Source organism: Tyto alba, unplaced genomic scaffold, assembly GCF_018691265.1.
Source record: "Tyto alba isolate M040663 unplaced genomic scaffold, T.alba_DEE_v4.0 Super-Scaffold_17, whole genome shotgun sequence".
In the NCBI taxonomy this organism is placed as follows: Eukaryota; Metazoa; Chordata; class Aves; order Strigiformes; family Tytonidae; genus Tyto; species Tyto alba.
The window spans coordinates 6,644,878-6,668,235 of NW_024881279.1; the positions used below are offsets into that span (position 1 = coordinate 6,644,878).

At 45.4% G+C, this 23,358-nt stretch overlaps 1 protein-coding gene across 6 annotated transcripts in view; it reads right to left on the bottom strand.

Moving 5' to 3' along the window:
- COL23A1 (collagen type XXIII alpha 1 chain) overlaps window positions 1-23,358 on the bottom strand; it is a 192,153-nt gene that overhangs the window by 18,206 nt on the left and 150,589 nt on the right. For all 6 annotated transcript variants that reach the window (XM_042790119.1, XM_042790121.1, XM_042790120.1 and 3 more), the window contains 3 exons: window positions 8,306-8,332; window positions 6,416-6,442; window positions 5,687-5,713 (listed from right to left, as the gene is read on the bottom strand). In XM_042790119.1, coding sequence (XP_042646053.1) covers window positions 5,687-5,713; window positions 6,416-6,442; window positions 8,306-8,332 — 81 coding nt within the window. The remainder of the gene's footprint in view (window positions 1-5,686; window positions 5,714-6,415; window positions 6,443-8,305; window positions 8,333-23,358) is intronic.

Here is a 23,358-nt window from a genome sequence, read left to right on the forward strand (position 1 = left end):
AAAAAGTAGCGCTCAGTAGTATCCTTTAAATACAGCCAAGGTCATGCGTTAACATCCAGTGTAGCTCACACTCAATGCTGCTTGGATGCAAAGAAAAAAGCAGCAGCTCTATCTCCATGTGATCGTGAAGGTTTGGTAGGTGCCCACTCTGGAGGGGAGCACCCTGTGGGGCTCCACCACCCAGTTATCAACTCCCGACCCCCCACTGGCACCCACCACCCAGCCCCAGGGCTGTGGCCGGGCACATCCATGCGGCTACACAATGGAAATCCTCATGGAAAGGCCATCTCATAAATCTTTTAGCAACATCTGGAAGGGTTACCACCGAGGCGGTACGAGGACTGTATTTAATATGTGGTCCACCCTCAAATCAGGGACAAGTGTGGGATATTTCAGAAGTCCTTAAGTGACTTAGCAGCACAAGTCCCACGGCCTTTCAACAAGATCTGTGTTCCTAAATCACTTGCATAGTTTTTAAAAAAATCCTATTGCAAATGCTGAACACTGCTTCCAATTATGTCAAGTCAAGAGTCTCCCACTGAATTTTGCCTAATTAAAACATCACGTTTAGAATACATGGATTCAGACAGCCCTAGTTTTAATGCATTTTATTTTACAATACCAGCGCTGTTCATATGAACATTTATTGGACTCTGCTGCTTGATCCCCACTTCCCACAAGTGGCCAAATTCTAATACCCATCACTTTCCTGTTTCCTTTGAAAAAACTCCCCCTAAATTCCAATGGGGTTTCCCTCAAGCATGCTCCCAACAAGCACCTCTGAACACAGCCACAATAGTGACAATTTAAAATAGCAACAGCGCACTATCAGCCAGAAAGAAGAAACAAAAGCAACTCAAAGAACCACAGCAAACCAGGAGCAGCAGATCTGCTATGTCTACCTTGAGCACTCGTCGGCTAAAGACAAGCTGATCGTTAGCCAGAAATCCATGATTGAGGTGGGGAAAAACCATCTAGCCAGGTAAAGTGGGAGGCAGAGGAGGAAAGAGCAAGAATTTAAGATGAAAGCACAGCAGAAGAATGAGTTTTAAAGGCCGTAACAATATACAACAATTTTTCTTTGATAATTAATTGATGCATGAGGAGGAAATAATCTACGTAGCCAACAGTGGTTGTTTTAACATTCTGGATACACTGGAGCTTGGTAAGCAGTAAACAGACAAAGGGAAACAAGTATCTTTTCATTAGTTTACTGCACAATAGGACATTCAAAGCAGCTGGAGTACAGAGGATTCCCCTACTGCAGGGCTTTCTGCAGAATAAAGAGCATTATTCCAGTAAACCCCACAGGGGATATATTCTAGCATTTCTCCTGAGACCAAATATTATATTTTTTTTCAGAGGCTAAAATGAACACTGATGTACTCCCCAGCCTGCAAAATGCAGATAAATCTCTCAGATTTATATGATGCAAAAACAATGTATTCAGACCATGTCAGTAGTCATTGCTATTGTCTTTTAGCCTTTTCACTTATCTATCTAGGGAGAAGCAGGAAGACATTTTCTTTCTCAGGATACTGCTTGCATCTCCCTTTCCCCCATCCATCCCTGCAAACATCTGTAGGAGGACCAAAGGGATGGAGCAAAGCCATGAGAAACCCCACAGAAAGACACATGAGGGTTTTGGAAGATTTCTAAGGAAAAAACCTCTTGTCCAAATTGCCCAGGGAGCTTTTAAACCTTTCACACAAATAACAAGTAAACCCAAACCTCAATTTTGGGGTAAATATTACATAGGCAATCCCATCTCCTGCCCAGCCTCCCAGGATAGGCTTAGCAGCAGGCGTGCACTGGTACATCAAGCACAGATGTTCCAGCAGTCATCTCAGAAAGGGAGGGGAAAAGCAAAGTCAGATAGAAAAAAAATAGTCAATCCTGGAAAATAAACCCCTCCCAAGGATTTTTTTTTCAAGCTGTAGAGAGAGGCTTTAGCTCAGTCCTCACTTAAATACAGGCATTTTGGGGAGGAACAACACTGAAATCCTGAGATTTTAAGAACCCAAGATGATGCCACCTTGAAATTCATGAGAACACAGAGCCCTTGTGCTTGGCCAGGCCCTCCAGACACCACCGAAAAGGCTCTACCGAGAGCAAATGGGTTTGTGGTAGACAGAAAGGACCTAGTTTTATGCCTTCTTATGTGCATGAAGATACGCAAGAGCATTGAGTGAGATTTCAGAAAAGCCCAAAGAGCCAGATCAGAACTGAAACTTTTTTCTTATCCCACAGATTGCTGAGCACCATCCAGGTAAACACCTTCCAAGCCCAGTTTTAATGTGAAATGACAATTTGCATTTGCTCCAAGGCCAATCACACCATATCCCACCAAATCCAGCCATCACACATTTAATTTTAAACAATCCCTGTTACAGATGGGCCTAGGAAAGGTGAACAGCCCTGAGGGCTATTAAATACAGAGACGCTGTCTTTGGCCCAAGAAATGTCCGGGCCATAGATAACCAGGCTCCAGGAGAGCAGTTCTGTGATGGAGTTACATGTTCCTGCTCCATGTTTACACTCTCCCAGTGCACGTGGTCACAGGGCACTGGGCTAACTGGCCACTGGGTCTGACCCTGTGTAGCAATGGAGTCTTAGAGCACAGAAACATTGAATACTGGAAATTTCTAGCTTTAGAGTACTCGATTTAGCCATTTCAACATAATATTCCAAACGAAGCAAATAAATAAAATAAAATAAAAAAGAAGTATCCATAGGCATGTCTGTTGACTGTTGCTGTGAGCTCTGCAGGATGCTTTCTGTGCTGAGCTTTTATCTGCAATGTGAGCTTGAGAAGCACTCATATTTTTGCAGAAAGTAAGAGAGAAAAAGCTACTTTTCTGTCTGCAGCCTAGACTCCAGCCTGTCGCTATAGAGCCAGTTCAGTCACACCAGTGTTTAGTCCCACAGCACCTCAGGACACAGCTACAGATGTTACTGGTGCCATTTCCATCAGCACTGGCTGTTGAGCAGGAGCATGCTGCATGAGCTGCTGGAGACAAGAGCATTTCTCTCACATGCTGAAGCCCCTTTTCTCCCCCTTGAAAGCAAACCCAGCGCTGCTGCCACACACGCTGTGCATCCGCTAGCCCAGATGTGCAAAGATTCATCAATTCCATCATTTGTCTAAACATCTGAACTGTCAGTAAGAACAAGATCACCCAAGCTAAGGTAATAAATCCAGAATGATCATGCCAGTGCCAGCTCAGAAAGCGAGTCTGGCTTATGAAAACGGTCCTTTTCAGAGGTGTAGTGATATATTTGATTTTAAGAGAAGTATAAGCACAAATATCAGGGCACAGCAGTTCCAGCCTTGGTAGCATCCCGTTTCTGACTCCCTCTCTCTTCCCCAGATCAGAGGGAATCTGTTCTTGGTGTCTCCCTGTAAATACACTTTATATACATTTTGTCAGAATATTTGAGTATGTTTATTCTCCGTCCTGGTTAGGTGAGGCTGCACAACAGCCTCCCTGATGCAGTTTGCAAGAACTAGCATTCAGTACCTAGGACAAACTGATGTGAACTTTTTCCTCAGCTTTCCAAAAATCACCCTCCAGCATCTACGTTAAGCACACTCATACGTGCAACAATCTCTTCTTTGTCCATGCTGGTGGCAGGTGTTTATTAGAGACAGAAAGAGGAGCAGTGCAAACAAAAACATATTCAATAACCAATCCCCGACGGCCTTCATCGTACTTCCACTGCAGACAGTCCCTCCAAAGCCACCCCAAGCATTACTCTCTTTTAATCTACCATTCCTAATGATAATATTTTTGCACTCACTGACACACACTATCCCCACTCCACCGTTCATAGACACGCACATTTATGAGGGAGGCAGCACTGTATATATTCCTAGTTATTAATCCTTCCGTTGATGCTATGATTTGCTGCGACATGCCTTTCAAAATCAGCTAAACAAAGCCACTGCTGAAACTTGAGGAAGAAGATAGATTAAATTAGGAAATGAAAACCAATCCAGGCCAGATGGTATTAAGAAGTTTTGTATCCAATCCACAACCCCGAGTGTCTGGAGACATAAAGGAAGCTATTTTCAAAGCCAGACACCAGTTGCTAGACCTGCTTGTGCATGGCTCTGCCAGGCCTGTTTCTTCCCCTTTCCTCCCAAATTGTTTCTGAGCCTTTTTCTTACTCTTGTGCAAAAAGACATAAATAAATCTAGAAGTAAAGCAAAATCTGGACAAATGCAGATCAGGAGAAAAAAAAAAAAAAGCACATATTTTTTTCAGTAGATTAAAACCTAGGATAAGTGTTACCTTGGGAGCTGGCACCCGCCCCTGTGAGTCGAGGCAGAGCCCATCCCCAGACCATTTCCCGCAGCGCAAACAGGAGCCGTGGCAGGAGTTGGGTTCCCGTGTTATTCAGCAGCACAGACCTTCGCCAGCTCATGACCTTTGGAGGCTGAGCAGCATCTCCTCTGGCATCGCCTGAGTTGTCAGCCCTGCAGTCATCCACAGCTCCGTCCAAGGAGTGAAAACTCATGCTCATGTGCTGCTGAATCACCCCTTAAAGCCTTTTCTGAGTACGTGGGTGGGCACTTAGACAAAGTTGAGACCTTATGCTGAGGCCTTCCTTAGTCACACAGGGCATAAATCCATCAGAGAAATTTTAGGGGCTCTCAGAGCCCGAGGGTGACATTTCTGAAGGCACCCAAGGTGGTTGGAAACTGCTTCAGAAAATGACACCAACTTCAAAAACTGACTTAGCCTTCAGGGGAAAAAAGAAAAATGACTCCAAGGCATCTCTCTCCAGTGTAGCCAGAGGCCCTGGCTACATTTCCAACACCCGCGTCTAAACCAACCAGCCGACTCTCGGGTGCCAGCTCCAAATCCAGCCTCTGCACGGAGCCCGTATGCCACCTTCCCCGCACATCCCCACCGTGGGGTTTCCAGCAGGTGCCCATAACCCATGGCCAACCGCACCTCCGTTACTGGGATGGAGCCCACCTCGGAAATGCCACACACACTGTAGTGAGTCCTCCCATCTCATCCCCATCTCGGGAGGCTTCGTGCTCCTGCCGCTTTTGCCAACACCACAGCGGGGACCGTGGGACAGCCATGTCCCCCTTGCGCCCCGTGGGGACCTATCCTGGTGCACTGCAGTAAATCTCAACTTCATGTAACCCCACAAGAGCCATTTCCACAAAACTCTATTAGTTTCTGTATGTTATAGCCAAAACAGTTTCCCCTCATCATACAGTTACTTTAAACCCTTTATTTTCAAAGGTAGCCTGATGTTGCCTGTGTGCCATCACGCTCCCAGGTGGGTAGCTCAGCAAGACAGGAGAAACTTTCCACCCTGCACAACACTGTGCTGGGACATCAGGTCTTCCCGCTACATACTGGTGCTCTAATGCCAATAAATAAGGAGCATAGCTTCAAGGGAAACATGGTGTCTGACACTGGAAGAGGGAATTTGAGATAGGGAAGTCCAATAAGCGTACCTGAGGGTCTTCAACTCCTGTTTCCCCATGGTCAAAGTTAGGAAAACCACCACCATAAAGAGCTCTGATGGTAAAATTAAACACTTCCAGAACTGTGAACCATACCTCATCTTGCAGCAACAAAGCTACACGAAGTCTTACTTTGTGGGGAGGTTAAACACAACCAGATTTTAGAATAAATCAACTTGCTGTGTCACTACTTACCCTTGGGCCGATGTCCCCTGCTTCACCCTGCATGTCAGGCAAAACAGCAAGGGTCAACTATTAGAGTTCAAATTTCAACCATGAAGGACTGAGCGTAGGGTCAAGCTGGATGTGGGAATGGCACACAAGGGAAGTGGCAAGAGTCCTATTGCTTAACATATTCAAAACCGGGGAGGAGAAAGACTGGAGACAACACAATAGGGAATGATTCTGCCCTGGCAGGCAATGAAACAGATAATAAATCAGAAATAGCGGATTGTTTCCAACTCTTAAGGCTCCCCTAGCAACTACTTATGTCCTACACATGCGAGAATTAACATCACTTACAGTACAGTAATGACCTTCTTTGGCTGCTCTAAATTCATGGGAGGATGTCATGCAAACACAGAGCAATGGAGCCCACAGCCTTGCTCTTGGAGGAAGGCAAGAAGAGAGCTGTATGTCACTCACCTAACCCTTAAGGGGTTACCAAGAACCCTACGGCATGGATGAGCTTTAAGGCCATACTTATCCCTCCTACATTTTTGCAAATTCTTTCCTCCCTCCCCTTTTCTGGGGCTCCTCCAAGAGCAACCTGAGAACCTGCTGTCATGACTCCCCATCCTGACAAAACCTCGTGGGGTAATGTCATGCTGGTGTATTGGGATAACCTGAACTGAGAGAATTTACAACAGGAAGAGGACATACAACTGCTTCCCCCCAAATGCCACGTGTTAAGGCAGCCTTTACCTTTTCCCCTTTTGGTCCTGGAGGTCCCTGGAAATACAGAAGAAGGATCCAAGTTAAGAAATGGCAGAATCATCCATGGAGATTGTATTCATCAATTCACAAACCTGAGCCACATTTGCTATTATTTTAAGTTAAACATGCTATTATTTTAAACGATACACTGCTTCTCATGAACATCATGCTACTGAAAAACATCAATGAGGTCCTGCCTGCTCTAGCCAGGACAGAGGACTGGAGAAGGACCGGGGCAGAGCAGGCAGTGTGACAGTCGCTTGCAAACACGTGACTCTAAATAGATGCAAGAGATTTCTTGAAGTATTAAATCACTTCTAGAAAAACACATGCTCAGCATATCATTACAACAATTATACATCTGTTTGAAATAAACAAGGAGGATGGGCTGCTTTCCTTGGCCTATTTGCTGAAGACATAAGTCATCTTCCCTCTAAGCAGCTTTCTGTAAGACAGGCAGGCAGAGACACACTGTAGCCCCAAAGAGAAGTCACAAGCCAACGTTTTGATGTGCCTGCTCTGCATCCTTCTAGCACAGAAAGATTCTGAATCTTAGGGTTCAGCCCAATTCACGGTATTTGCCGAAGCAGGACCTGGTGGGCTGCAGTGGGGGAAGGTCAACAGAGGCCGACAGTGGCAGCATCTGCATCCCCGTGCTGCATCCCTCCCACTGTTAATTTGGCTCTAAGCAAGGCTGCTTTGAATGGTCTGGTTTGAGTTTGGCTGTTTGATAAGTTTGCTTTTTTGTTGAGATTTTTCCCAGTCTCGCTCCTGCCTGGTGCACACACACCTCGCAGACATTCGCATCCATGTGTCTCCCAAGGGCTGCGGGCGCAGGACCGTGCTGCTGGGGTTTGCACTGCTTTTCCATCATGGGGTTTTGCCAAATCAAAGCCAAGCCCCAAGCACAGGGACGCGAGTTAGATTCCTTTTTTCTTTTCTAACACTTTATTTCTAGATTTCTTTTTGCTCACATTTGTCATCTTCAGCGGTAGGATAGAAAACAACCACAGCAATGTACAGCTCTAACAAAACACTCCCTAACTGGCTAGAAATAAGTATCTGAGTAATTTTTCGATTGTAAAGACTGAATGACTTCTGCCCACTTTGCAAATCACAGTTGGTTTAGGACCAGAGCTTGAAAAGATTTCAAATGGTGCCCTCTAGTGAAGGTGGTGGCAGAGAGTGGGATTTGGACACAAAATAGAGCTTCAACCTCCTGTTGCAACCATCCAGGCGAAGGAATTGGAGCTGGCTAGTGTTCAGCCAGTATAAAAATAAAAAAAAAAAAAAATCTGTGTTTCTGTAGAGTAAGTAAAGAGTGGAGCACCTGAGTATCTAAAGGGCTTCCAAGCAAAAATGAAGCCAAGAAATCAGCTCATAAAATGAAGTCCAAGCTCTTCCACAAAGTATTGCGTGGACACTGGGCACTCTCAAGCAGTTCCCACCTGGGCTCCTTTGGAGGCAAATGAACCCAGTTTGGGAGCAATTATTTTTATGATACCACTTTGTAGTGCCTGGAGCATGCAACCAAGATTACCTTCTTTGCTTCTTCCAAGGTGCTACTGGAGTTTATTTCCCAAATTTGGCCTGCCACCCGTCTGCAAATCTCCCCTAGCTGAGCTGGCGCAGGAGTGGGAGAAGCAGCCGAAATGAGCTGACAAATAAAGAAAAGCTCACCTCTAGCTGCGCCAGCTAGCCATGGCTCAGAATTTAAACTTACACGTGTTACAGACCACAGAATAATTTCCCTAAATACAATTTTGTCTCCTAACCAGTTATATATGTAGCAATAAATGAGTAATAGCTGAGACTGACTATCTATTGCAGAACAGTCTGAATAAAGACATGTTATGTTTGGCACTCAGTGCTACTTACTGGTTTGCCATCCAAACCAAGAGGCCCCTGTAAAGAGAAGGAAAAGACAGTATTATTTTAAACAACAACAAAAAAAATCAATTTACAAACATAACAATATCAGTCATGCTCTGAAAGATGCTCTACTTACGTATAGTACAATCTTTGGCTATGTCACTTATATACCTAATCCTTCATCCGTGCAATGCAGCAGGAAGGTTTCAGAGAAGTACAGTAAGAGGCAGCAAACAATTTGCAGAGTATGAAGGAGTGTGAAAGGAAGCGACAGGATTAGTGACAGGGATAAGGTGACACTGCTCTGGCACAGCGCTCGGGACTCCCTGAGGTTTTTAAAGACTAAAAGAGCAGCAGTAAAACATGCTTGATTGATTCACATCCACCTCAGATCTGAACTATATGTTTTTGCAAAAGGACTTGCTGAAGCTCTACCATTTTACCCAAGATGTGGGGATCAGCCATCACCCTCAGTCCATAATGGTTCATCTCGCTGATGGGAAGGGGTGTCTTGCTGTGGAGGATGGAAGGGTGTATCTGCCCCACGGGCTGATACCTATGTGCTTTGTTCATCTGCAGTGATACAAAGCTGGAAATGCACTTGTATTTGCACAGACAAGCACTTGGTCACCCCAGTTCTTCCGCAGGTCTCCCCTTTCTAGGGTTGTTGTAGGAGCGCATGGTAAATCAACATGGTAAATGGTTATTTCCCCATCATTTCTAGCATGCAGCCCTTAACTCGTATGAAGCCAGTGAATGTATTGGGCCATAGGAAACCTTGCTTTTGAGAAAGGGTGCATGTGGGGAGAGGAAGCAGGGGTGCTCTAAGGCCCACAGATGAAGCCAAAGCTGCCCTGGCTATCAGCTGGAGCTGGCACACAAGCACTTGAGGATAAAAAGTAGAGTTCAAAACTCAACACTTTCAGGACAACCCAGAACAGGATTTCCACCGATCCACAACCTGCTGCCCGAAAACTTAAAATCTTTCCTCATTTAAACCCAAAGAAGACTCAGCCTTGCAAAGAATTCCTGAATAGACACGGCACGATGACTGCGAGTCAAGCAAAGCCTTCAGACACCTGATTCATTCCCAGATTTCCAAAGCGTGCTCACGTACTTCGCTGGGCAAGGATCCACTCCGGAGGGAGCCACAGGCTGTGCCCAACAGCAGGCACTACGTCCCTGCCCTGTCCCCGTGGCAAAGCCTGACCCAGCGCTGCAGCACTGCTGACTGCTCCTGTGAGCTCAAACCCAGCCCAGCCTTGCTCTCGTCACTGCCTACTGCAAATTCAAGGTTTACGTTTGCAAAACGGTACCTTGGGATCAGCACCCGCTCCCTCCTATGCCCACCCAGCACGGCCACACGTGTGCGGCAATGTGCATCCTCCTGGCACCTTCTGCATATGTGCTAGGCTGAAATATATTCTTGCACTGCAGCCCTGCAAACCAGGAGGACCTGCCAAAGCAAATGGAGCTTGCACTATGCTATAATGCAATGATAAAGTGTCAAAATCTTCTGTATTCCTCAGGGGACCAATTAGGGTGAACCTTTTTCAAGTTCAGCTTAAATACGTGACAGTGAAATTGAGCAAAGAAGAAAAAGGTGTGTAAGAGAAGTGTAAGGGCTGTGTTAAAAATAGCATCCTTCCAACTCACAGCTCTGGCCATTGATAAGGAATAAATCAGTCTGCAGTGGCTGTGGTGATGGGCTTGGAATATGATGCAACACAGCTGTGTTTGTTAGGAAAAAGAGGTAAATTTAGGCAGCTGAATCCTGGTCAGGGCATCAGTACCCATGTTATAAGGACTGGGGGAGATATACAAGAGATGTTCACTTGAAAATATATGAGGATTTCTTTACACGAGATTTCTGAAGTGACCAAACATAGGTTATGCTGTTCACATGATGTGTATTGTTTCTCACAAGGAACTACCAGTACACAACTGTTATGTAGTGGTAATGAAAAATATAAATGAATGCAGTTGTGTCCATTAATTGAAAGGCTTACAGGTCACAACCAAATTATTACTACTTCTCTCAACACCCCTCCATACTTTACCTCACCTCAGTTCCTTGCATTATAACACCTGGGAAAGGCATTGGGTCCATGGAGATTCTTTCCTGAAACTATGAAGTGATTCATCTGAAGCTCCTGATGCAACTCTCTGACCTCCAGAGGACAAGATGTGGGACCCAAGAAGAGAACTTGCAGCACATTTAACTTCTCAAAGGAACAGAAGTCCCAGATTTTTTTTTTTTTTAATTTACAATACCAATTCATCAACTTTTAGCTATTCTTGTATCAGTCCACAAAGGGACATCCAAAAGGAAAAACAATGGCCTATTCAAAGGATGTTTGTTTGAAGGAAAGCATTTCATGCTTGAGAGAAACAGTATCCATTGGGCTTTCAGAGGGGCTCTTGGCCAGCCACACCGCTGAATGGACAAGGCTAACTCAGACTTTTAAATGTTTTGTTAGTCTGGGCTGGAGATGTAATTGACTCTGTTCTACCTGCCCAGGCAAACATCTGCATGAGCAAAGGCAGGGCTCCCGAGAGCAGTCAGAGCATCACATGTGCAAAGTGGTAGAGAGCATCTGAAATCTGGGCTTGCTTACTTGATTGCCTGCAACTGTCAGAAGCACCCATGTGTTGAGATCATTATTGACTTTTATTTTAATTCTGCTCCATGTCATTTTAATTAAAGATGAAGTGATCTTTAGTTTATTTGATAACTAAGGAACAGGAAAAACAAGTAACCCCCTAATTCCCTGTCAAAAACCACTTCTACAGAAGTTTTCATTTTGGAGGGACAAATATCACTTCCACTTAAACAACCAGCACAAAGTGTAAGAAAAAGGTGAGTTTTATGGACATCCCATTACAGGGCCCAAGTAGAAGAGAGCATCGCAGTGGCTTCATGCTGTGCTTTTTGCCCAGGGATAAATTTCATTCGTGCCTTTGCCCTCCCTCCATTACAAGCCTTTTGCCCCGAATCACACACACAGCGATCACACTTTACATAAATATTCACTACCTCAAGAGGGGATGAATTTTCTGTCTAGGACAAACCTGATGCTTTAAGACAAGGTAGAGGGAAAATTCAATCAACTTCCCCTGAAACATGCTTCTGACCAAAATCATCACTACCCTGTCCAAGCAGGACAAAACCCATCGATGCCGGGTGCTCTGAGGAAGATGACACTGATGTGGTCCCAGCTGACACTGTCCAGTGGATGTCAGAGCCCACTCCTAGCTGAAAATCGACTCAGATCTCTTTTTCTGACCACACACTAGTAAGGACTGCCTGTGTTTGGTGCCAAGCCAATGCAGCTCTGAGGGGCATCCTCCACATTTGAAGAGAAAGGAGGAAACGATGCTCAGTTTGATAAAGAAAATATATCCGCAACATCTGGTTGAAGCCCTCAGGTTGCCAGGGCAGGAGGACCTGGTTTAGCAGAGAGAGCTATGAGATGGAGCAGGGGTGAGTGATAATTGCAATTACTCACCTTGGTTTTACCCCTCACAAGCAGTAATGTAGGCACAGGGTGTTCCTGTGGGCACAGTGACCCAAACCATGGTGCACCCCACAGCCACTGCCTGGGTGAGGACATTATTTATATAGTGATATATATTTTATGGCATACATGAATGATATATTATTTAATTATATATATTTATACAGTGACATGGAAAATGCAGATACAGGTCAAGTAAGACATCGAGGCTTGAGAAGAGCTTGTTACTACATCATGCGCTCTTGCTACATGCCTTAGTGTGGCCATACAACACTTCAACTTCAGAGGAAGAGGCTACATTCAGATATGTTTTAAAACAAATTCTGGTTATTTTTTGTTTTGTTTCAGAGTAGAAGCTCAGAATTTTTGAGATATAGCACCAAAGTGTCACCTGTCATTGCAAAAATGAGATTCTCCCAATGCTGAGATCAGCTGAAGGCTTGGGAATGGCTTTGAGTTCGTCAAAAAGAAGATGTGAAGCTTTGAAGCTCTGATTCACACACAAAAGCTCTTCCAAATAATTAGCATTTTCCCCATACATCCCTTACCCCTGCTCAGATCAAGCCTAGGTGCCAGCCTGGCTAACCAGCCCTCTGCCCTCCTCCTTCTGTGCCATTACTGCTGCTGGCAGGGATGTACTTACTCTAGCAGTATGACAGGAATTTTAAACGGGGGAAAAGATCTAGTGAAAACGAAGCCAGAGATTAAGAGGACAATCCTCCTGAGTTAGGAAATCTTCTCTCATGGTTATTTTTAATGTTTCCTGCTCTGCTAAAAATTAGCACAGGGGTTAGAAGGAACCCTGCAGTCAAATTTTAACAAATTCAAAGGGCTGCCTTCAATCTGTCTCTGTGGTTTCGAAAAATGGTAAAATCTTACATTGGAGAAGGAGGAAAGTGTCAGAACAAAAGAGCACAGCAATATTTTAGTATCCCTGCGAAGGGCTCTGGGTCATTAGGCAGCATGGTTTGCAGCGCAGCCAGGGAGCAGGGACCATCCTTTCCTATAGGCTACGCTGTAAATCTTTGCAAGTGGGACAGCGTCTGCTAGCGATGTGGTTCCTCAGCACATTTTTGTATGAGAAGAAAGCTCTGGCAAAAGCCGCGGCCAAGCACGCCCTGCCAGACCCGTCACAAGGAAAGTGGAGAAAGACAGCCAGGTTGCTGTGGCTCCTCCGAGCTTCCCAGATGAAGGAAAAGGAGAGAAGAGGGACTGAGAAATGAAATGTGAGCCCTCTAAATCGGAGCTGAGAACCACTGGCACTAACGGTGAATGAATCAAGTGAAAGACAGATGCGCTGGGATGTCACCTCATCCTCACCCCCACTCACTGCTACCCCTTCCTCCCTCTCTGAAGTCCTCAGTGCAGGAGAATCGGAAGCCCTTGTAAAAACCCAAGTTTCTACTCCATCCAATACCACCCTCTGCTGCAGCACTCATTTGCCCCTCCAAATAACAGTATTTAAATATCTGTGAAGAGAGAGACTGTACATAAGAAATTGGTCATACAAGGAATTATGCTGCGCACACACTGACTGCAGTGGCTGTGAGCCTGGACAAGCCCTTGGGGGGAGGTTCCTCCTGCATCTGCCCTGACCTCTGGGATCACCGGTGTGAGACCCCGAAATCATGTCAGCCTGCAGCACAACACAGCATTGGAAACGTTTCTACCAGGAGCTGTTGTATTTAAGCATTAAGGTAATGAAAACCATGATAGCTTCATGTTTAACTATCTATAGCATGGATGCTCTCACTAGAATGGGATGGAATTGCTGCACAGGAGAACAGCTCTGCATTTAAATAAAAGTTTTCATCATGAACATAATTATTAACAATCCTTTGTTAATAATTTTCACTGTTTCTTTGTTTGTAAAAAGCTATTTCAGCACTGTCCAACACAAAATCCCGCTTGGTCCATGACTGCATACAAACCTGAAAACCACTTTTTCATTACTAGGTGATAGTTTTTTCTTCATTTTTTAAAAAATCAAATAGCTTCTACAGTTCTCTTACAAGCACAAATCAGCAATGTTGATGAGGCTTATTTTTTAATGTTTATAAGACTAATTGTTTTAATTTGGAAAATAATTTACACTTGTTATTCCACACATCAGTATATTTGTTTAAAAAATGGAAGCAAAGAATATTTGGAATGAGGGAAGCTTAACTAGCTGGGCTGCCTCACAAGGCATACAAGTTGTTTAAACATATTTTCTGGGTAAACCAATAAAATGACCCTTTTTTTTTTTTCTTTTTCTCATTTTCAAAACCACAAAAAAAGTGCAGAGCTCCAAAGCAAGTCCTGATATGTACCCTGTTACCAGACTTAACAAGGAAACTGTTTATACGTGGACATGCACTGAGGTCTCAGTTCTGCATGTGTTTAAATACACCCAACCTTTGTAATTTAGCTCACACCTTTTTGCAAACACAAGCACCACTGGCAGGGCAGGTCCCCCTAGGCCATGGTGGCAGGTAGCCCCAAGGCTGCTCTAACCTCCCCAGGGCTGCTGCCACCCCCCAAATCAGCCTTGCTGGCACCTGCACCCTAACCAAGGCAGCAAGGCACTGAGACCTCAGCTTTCTGCACAGAAGTATCAGCTGATTTATAGTCTTCCCCAAGGAGATGGCAAGATGTCATAGAAACTGAAGATAAGCCAGACATGGGTATTTATACAGCCATTATGGTATATTCCTGGATCCAAACGTACTTTAAATGTCAGGCTTCACTAGCACATTTATCACAAGACCAGCAGGTAAGAGAAATTACTATTACCAGTGGCAGCTCCCATTTGGGACAGCCGTAGATTTAAAGCACAGCAGGAGGCACTTGTGTAACAAAAGATGTCACAGCATTTTCATTTGGCTTCCCTCAATAGAGCAAACCCTACACATGATGTAGCACAAGACGCAAGAGGACTCAAACCCAGGGACAGCCACTTCTGCCTATATATGTGTATTAACACGTATCTGGAGACAGCTGAGTGTACTAATATTTGGGGTACAATTCACTGCCACTAAGTTTTTGAGAATTTAGATGGAAACCCATCTTCTGGTATGGTTCTCTTCCTCCTCTATTGCATTTGCTGCCACCGTCCCGCACAGCCTCAGAGCCAGGCTCTCCTCATTCAGATAGAAATTCCTATTTCATTATACAGGAGAGGGTGATTAGGGGTTCCCCAAAATCCAGCTCACTGCAAACCACAGCCTTGCATGTAACATCCGACTCCAGTTGGATCCCCCCTGATCCTGACAGGGCTGTTCTGGGCAGTGGGGTGAGCTGATCCACTTGCCCATGGAGCCCCCCCAGCTGTGGCAGCTCTTGTCCTTCTACCAAATTTCTTTCCAAAGAGGCCACCTGAGCACACCCTAGGCATTGTCCACAGCATCTGGTGGGGCTCAGCATCACCAAACCCTGAAAAGCTCCTCTTTGGGGGGAACCACGTCCCACAGCCCAAGCTGACAGCAATAAATCCCCCACCAGAGGTGTCAGGCAAACGATGCAGAGCAGAAGCCTGATAAGAGCCAAGTGTGTGTTAACAAACCAACCAAAAAACCAGAAATCTGTGCTTTATTCAAAAAAAAAAAGATCTGTCCTTAGACTGCTGGGCAGCCTCTGCCCATTCTTTGATGGAAACGGAGCAGAAAGGAGCAGTAATTTGCTAAAAGCTTCCCCCATAATGCAAACCAGACTGCGGGGCTCTGCAAGGGAGCAGCCACCTCGGAGGCTGGGCTGGTCCACGCCGGGCATCCGGTGGCCACGCAGAGCCAGCCTCTGCAACGAGAGCCCAGCTCCCTTCCACAGGGCACAAACAGTTGCAAGGGTTTCTGAAATCCTTGGGAAACAAAAACCAAATGAGAAACCCAGAAAAAAAAAAAAAACTCAAACCCTACCCTGAGAATGTTTTTGGGGCAGTGCCAGGCCATGCCCACTGTGCAGCCCCCTCCTTTGCATGGCCAGCATGGGCTCACCAGAGCACTTCAGCTCCCAGTTCTCCTCCCAGACATGCCAACCACGTTCATCAGGGATTTGTTGTGGAGATAAGGCACCTTTTCTCCTTTTCCTTAAACAAAAGATGTGCATCCTTCCACCTGTTTGCAGAGCTCCCTCCTTGTTTTACTGCATGTCTTCTCAAAGATGCTCAAAGAAAAACACCTGGAAGCAAATCTAACACTCATTGGTCCAAAGGGGCGGAAAGCAAATGCTGGGCTGGAGCTGCACAGGACACTGCTTGGGTTTGCAAGCAAGGTTAGTCGGATAAAACACAAAGAAAAGCCACAACAGAGCTGGTTTGTTCACTCCTCCAGATGCAAAGGGAAGGGAAGGAGTCACCACCAGCAACTGCCTCGATTCCTGGGCCAGCAGCGCTCTGCAAGGAGCACCCCAACATGTCAGATCAGCTTATCTGCTGCTCAGCATCATTTCAGAAGCAAGAGCTCACTCATCTGTGCATCACATTGCGCCAGTTTTCTTCCAAAACAACAAAGTGCTTTTATGGGAGAAAGAGTCCCCCGACTTCCCCCAAATTTCTGAGGCTTAAATGAGTTCCATGTGTTCTGTGCAACTGCTTGTTTCAAGCATTTGGTGCCCAATTGGGTTTTGGATTTTTTTTTTTTTTAAATGTCCAACTATGAGAGAGGAGATGGCCTCTGCGGTGGGAATGCAGTTTTGAAGCCAGTAAGCAATTGTTTTGGAAGAATATTGATATTTCAAGCAAATGCTTCAGCCTCTTATTGCCTTTATAGTCTTTCCCCACCAGTGCCATCCCTGGTTGACAGCTGCTGTTTGGACTACCTCTCTTTTGTGGTTAATGAGCAAACTTCCTTGTTTTTCTCAGTTTTCCTCTGCCTACAAGCCAAGCCTCGGTACCAGGCAGCTGTGCCCAAATGCACTGGAAACAGAGATCCAGATCCACCAACCATGCTCGCACTTGAAGCGGGAAACCAGAGAAAAAGCAGCATGAGAAGCCAGAAACCAAATCCCTGCTTCAACCAAGCGGGTGGTGAAGGACCTTTTCCACCATCCATCCTCACAGCCATCCTCACCTCCAAGCTTCCCCCTGCATGAGCCAGCTCAGGATAAGGTGGCCTGCTGAGTCCAAGTCATCACCTGAAAAGCTGTGCATGTCCTGTATCAGAAATCTGCCTGTGCAATTTGGGCAGAAAAGTTCTCCTTGCCATTGTCGTCGGCACCTTCAGTGGACCCTCTCCCCACCCTGGCCAGAAACACTGGAAGCACAGAAGATAAACAAATGCGTCTGCAATTCCTCTACTGGGTGGGATATAAGACAACTTCTTATTTTCCCTGTGGAAGAATTACCTCTAAATCAAAAGAAAAATAAACTGCTGCCATGTGAGCTGGTCTTTACAAAATCATTGTTGTCTCCACATCAGAGAGACAGTGAACTGATGCAGGAGGAAAATACACTGGATCTGCTTTCCCTGCTTCAAGAGGTTTTCCCCTGTAGGCAAATAATTACGTGAATTGGCCACAAAACTGATATTAAAATAAAATGAAAAAGACTAGAACTACAAAGTTTGCCTTGTAAAATGAATATTTCTTAATTCTGTCTTTCAGGCTCTTACTGGGAGAAGTATGCGTGCAAATGACTTCATTCACAGGAGACACTCCTTGAAGTCTGAATATTTATAAGCAAAGATAATCACCAGAACAAACTCAGGACCAAACCCTAAATTACAGTTATGACCTTGGTGAACCTAGCTAAGAAAACTAAATAGCCAGCTTACCAACAGAGGCCTTCATATTGGGGATGGATACCAATGACATGACACAGTATTTGAAAATATCAAAGTCTAGCGATGCCAGATGTTAAATATGAAATCTTTAAATTCTGTGCATGCGCAACCAACCAAAACACCCATGCAACGCACAAGCACTCCGTGTCCATGCATGAGCTACCACCCAGGGTCTGGAAAGCATCCCCCTACTGTAAAAAAAAAAAAAACAAACACCAGGAAAAGCCTGAGATCCACACGCTCTTCCTGACAGCCCATGAGATCTGACCACATAGTGTGGTCTCCCATATCTCACGTGGGATTTCTGGCAGCCCTCCTGAAGAGTTAAACCACTGCCTGTTGCGCTCATTTGGGCACAGAACAATCCTGAGCTATGCACGGCTGCTTCTGGAACTCTCCCAGGCTGCACCCTGAGCGTGCCCAAGCAGGACTTTGAGATAATTGCATAGATGAAGGCAACTCATCAAGTCATCAGGCAGTCCAATTCCAAGTTACTTCTACAGTTCTCCTGTAAAAGCAATTTATTATTAATGTCATATCTGGTTTTCTGGTGTTGTGATTTCCAAAATGCCTGGCTAAGTGCATGCCTTGGAGCTCTCTGGTAAACTCCGAGGGACCACAATGGGCCGGAGGAACTGCCACCAGGAATGGGCTTGGGCATGTGTTCCTCATTTCCCACACATCAGCCTGTCTGCATCCATAATATATTTATGGGTCATGCACAAACAGCTTACACAGACTTTCCCTTGATAAGTTATCTACACTAATTGAAATACTTAATTGATGAGTGTTGGTTATGGCCAAGGTCTAGAGCTGCCACCAAAGCCCCTGTATGCTGCTCTACTGCACCAGGGTCGTGCAAGTCAAGGAACCAACTTCCACTCTATATGTGCTCCTCCAACCCCTCTCCCAGACATCAGCTCAGAAAAAACATTTGGCTTCACTTTATGCCTTGAAAATTAATTAAAACCATAGCTGATCATCCTTATAAGTTGATTTCCAGCTACAGGCATTACAACTGACTTCAGTGGATAACACTGGATTTACAACACTGTAGCCAAAGGAAGGTATTAGCTTGCTGTGCAGGGGTCCCAAAATAAAGTTACTGAAGATGCTGAGCTGCTTATTTCCAACAGATCCTTAGCATGAGGTGACCTTCAAATACATGAGAATGGCCTGTACAAGAGTATTTCAATTTTGACCAATTATTCCCTGAAAGGTGTGCCAGAATTGAGCAACGCATGTGTTGTGTCTCTCTTTTACCATAAGCCCATTAATTGATTATATTGGTGTAGTTACTTGTTATTAGAAAAGGATGCTACTGCTCAATATTGAAGTATTTTGAGTAACAAGCTGCATTGCTTCTAAGCAGGCAGAACTTGAAGCCCTTTTTTCCCCACCTTCCCTAGGAGTTCCCACTGTTAGGACATGGGCTGGATGGTGCCTGGGCTCTTTCAGGCACCATGAGACATTTACAAAATTCAGAAGGCAAACATTATATTCCAGAGGAACAAAATGAATAACACTCTGCTCAACTAAAAATAGATGCTAATATTCTAAGGAAAATATATAAAATAGAAGAGAACTCTGTTTCATATCATACTTTTTTTTTGCAAAGCCTTTTCCCTGCTCTGTTTTTTATTAATGAAGACATGCACATGAAGTAATTCCTCTCATTAATCAACTTCATTCTTTTGGTTTCTTCCCACTTGAAATGACAACCCTCCATTCGGGATGTCACGTAGCGGCATAGCACAGACCAATTTTGGGGAGGGACGAGTAGCACAGGCAGATGAAACTCTCAAGAAACAGAGACTCTGGCTTCAAAAGGCCTCTCCGGTAGATGGGAAGAGGGAAGGGAATGAGTTCTGGTGAACCGCAAATGCAGCATCTCACTGGGAAAGAGGAGAAATATCATGTAGGTGGACAGCTGAGTAGTTTGAAGGCAAGTATAAAACCATTCCTGTGTGGGACAAGGGAAGAAACAGGGACAAGGCTGCTAAAAGCACCACCCAACCACTGCTTCTCCCCTCCTTACACTGACTCCATCAACCAGCTACATAACAGGAAGATCTGCCTGCACTGAAAGGTCAGCTGCAAAGCCTACTTGCAGTTTGGCTCTTCCATCTGCTCCTCATTTTCTCTTTTTTTCCTCCTGCCCACATGCAGCTGCCTGCCCTGCTAACGTAAGCAGCCAAAAGCCTTGCTGCATCAGCCCACTTCTCAGCCAGTCCCTCTGCTCCCCTCCCAGCTTTACGAGGGAAAATGACCCTCGACACGCTGACACCACATCAAGTCGAGGAGAAGCACTTTGCAGTGCGGATGCTCCTTGCCTCAGAAAGCATGGCTTGGGACAAGACCCAGGAGATCCCGGTCCCGGTGCCTGGTTCTGCCCAACAAGAAACACATTTCCATCGTCCCGGCGGCCGCACATCTGCTTTTCCTTTGCTCCAATGTGTCCTCGTGCAAACCCAAGCTCAAACTTCGGGGCTGTGCTTTGGTTTGGGGATGGGCCGGGTGGTCCTTTGGCAAAGGCTAAAGGTGTCATCCAAATTTTCCTCATCAATCTGATCTAAAGGCTGCTGTCATCTCTTCAGAAAAGCTGGCGACGGGAAGCCCCAGAGTGAAACAATGCAGTTAAACCAGCAGTGGCTGGTGGCCGTCCTGCAGCAGCCCCCTCCATGGCACCAGGGAGACCTCAACATGCACTTGGACCTGTGCAAAGCCTGGAATAAGGACAACTGAGGCTCCATCACCATACCCACAGCCACAGTCCCTGAGCGGGGAGTTGCAGACACAGCGATACCACCAGGCAGGACCAACCAAAGGTAGATCAAGTTGCTCAGGACCTTGTCTAGAAAACTGTCCTTTTCTCTCCTGAACTACTCATGTTATGCAGCATTTTTATCACTGTTTTTTCCTTAGAGACCACTGCATCTCTAATGAATCAATGGAACCCTGCAATCAGTCTGCAATTACCAATTATTCTGAGATTTCTGTATAAAGGAATCATTCATTCTGTAGCTCTCAGTCACCAGTGCTGCCAGTTCACCCCAGTACACCATCCCTTACACACCTATGTGTTGCTCCAGCCCACCGGCACAAAGAGCCAGAGGAACATCATGGTGTTCTGCAAGAAGGACCACGCAAATATCAGATGAGAAAAGTGACCTGCTGCTTCTCTTGCACCTTTGAGGTAAAGTGCTCTGCTTCCCCTCAGAAGGTGTTTTAGGTAATTTTCTCTAAAAAGAACTTCCAGGATTAGTGTTTTGGCATCAAAAAGAGTAAAAGCTTCCCTGTTGCCTTCATTTGTGTTCTTGCAAGCTCAGGAGGTACAAGGCAGGGTCTCAGACTAAGCAGATTTGCACCCCAAAATCCAGGAGCTTATGGTGATCACACTGCCACCATTACTATGTACAAATCACACAGCCAAGATGAGGAAAAAAAAAAAAGAAAAAACTGCAGATATTTTAGACACTAAATAGATCTTCTGCCTTTTTATGCCCTCAGCTCTCCAGAGAGTACTCACCCACCTTCAAGCCCCTGCAGAACCCAAATTATATTCAATATAACAGCTCTTAAATTCGCTCTCGGAGACCCTTCTGTCCCCCAAGAGCTGCATCTCTCAGCAACCGATGTGAGAAGCATGGCAAGTCACAGGTTTCTGCCTTGTTCATCAGCCTCCAGGGTCTGTGTAAGCCCATGGGAGCCGCCTCTGCCTGACCTGGGCCAAATACAATTTCCACCCCGTGGAACTGGAGAGGAGAGTTTTTATTTTGCAATTTCATTATTTGCTAAATGCGGTTACAATTCTGGCAGCTCAAGCTTTGCCCTCCCAACATCAGCTTTCCTCATCTGTTAGAAAACCCCCAAAGTGGATTATATTGGCCTGGGGGTCAAAAACATTTTAAAAGCTCCCTAGCACTGCATTTAAAAAAGAAACAGAAAATCTCAGAAAGGACAATCTTCAGGCAACCTCTGAAGCAGCTGATACAGCAAAGGCATGTGTATGGTAGCATGAGCTCAGGCCTCACCATTGATATCAAAAAGGCTCTTTTTCCCTTAACCTGTCCCTAATATCAAAAGTTCATATTAAACTAATTATCTGCATAGCCTTTGTCCTTCTGACAAATTTTGCTGAAACGGTCCAAGTTCAAAAGTTACTGGGCAAAGAGAAGACAGACCTATGCAGCCCTTAGCCCATTGGAACCTACACTGAAATTCAGGCTGAGGTATCTGCTGTGATACATGTTTAATGGGATGTCAAAACCAAGTCAAACAAGACTGGAAAAACAACAAAACCCAACATTCTTCATAGCTGTTACGGTAATGTTAGTAGGGTATGCCATAGGCCTAAAAATAGGAATTAATCCTCTCTGAGATTTAAAAAATAACAATGAACCTACAGAACTTCATAAAGAAGAAACTGTTCCTGCTGTAAAGTTTTATTGTAGGGCTCAATCCCCTCCTCTTAAGATGTTAACTACCAAAATACTGAAAGCATCCTATAAAAGCTGTTTTCTCTTTGAGCCCCATCTCCAGACCTCTGCTTCACTTCATCCTTTGAAAGCTTCCATCACTAGCAGCTCAGTTATATACCAACAGCTCACAAATAAACTCAAAGCACCTCTAGCCAAGGGATGCATGTGTTACCCCACCTATCTCTGACACCAAACACCATTTAATATCCACATGCTATTTCTGCATTTGCACCGTATCTAACTCCTGAAACAGGAGTTTATTTGATCACCTTGAAGGGAACTAAATAATTAAATCAATTTGACTACACAACTGGATGTAATAAAGCCTGTCCATATGCTTCTGCTGAACAAGACACTCAGACTGACTTTATGTTTAGTTTCCCCCTTCTTCAGGTACACATATTGCTTCAGAAATGCAATTATTGTCACCTCCTTATTAGATAAAGCTAATTAGCTTAGCCACAGCCATACAGATGCAGTAATTCAGTGTTTTCTGGGCTTGGCTCAGTCACTTTTGCAAAGTCAGGAATAAGACCAGCTGAACAGCTTGACTGGACTGCAGGTCCTGGGGGGAAGGAGAGAGGAGGAAACCCCCTTGCAACATTAATTTCATTTTCCCAGTGCAGATGCAGCAGCAGGGCTGGACATCACTGCCAGGCCCCAACACCATCCAGGAGGGCCGGAGCAGCACCAAAATCCCTTGACAGGAGCTGGGATGGGCACAATCAGGACCTGGGATGGGCACAGTGCTGGGGCTGCACACGGGGACAGGCTGGGGGGGATGCTCCATCCTAGGGAAAGGTCCCTATTTCCTCCCAGTGTTTCTGGTGTTCGGAGCTCTGCAACTAAACCACATGCACAAGCTTTGCCAGAGTATGACTGACACAGAGAAGAAGGGACAAACCTGCCACGGGCACTGCTAATCCAGGAGTGGTTAACCGTATCTGTGAGGGCAGAAAGCCACCCTAAAACTGCCACTGAACAGCTCAATTAGAGAAAACTCCCCCAATTTTAGTTTTTAATAAATTCAAGTTTTCATTTCCAGCAAGCCACGCGTGCATTTGTACAACCTCCTTGCTCCAGCACCTCAGCCGGGGCCCAGCACGGCTGCTCACCCACGGGTGCCGCAGTCCCAGCCCGTGGGGGCCCGGGGGGTGCAGGGCTGCTGCGGGCAGGTACCGCCTGAGGGAGACAAACCTCCGCGATGGGCCCGTCCTTCCCCTGGACATCAGCATCCCGGTTCTCCCACCTTTCCCCTCATCCTAAACTTAATTTATTCAATCAAATCCATTGGCAGAGCCCCA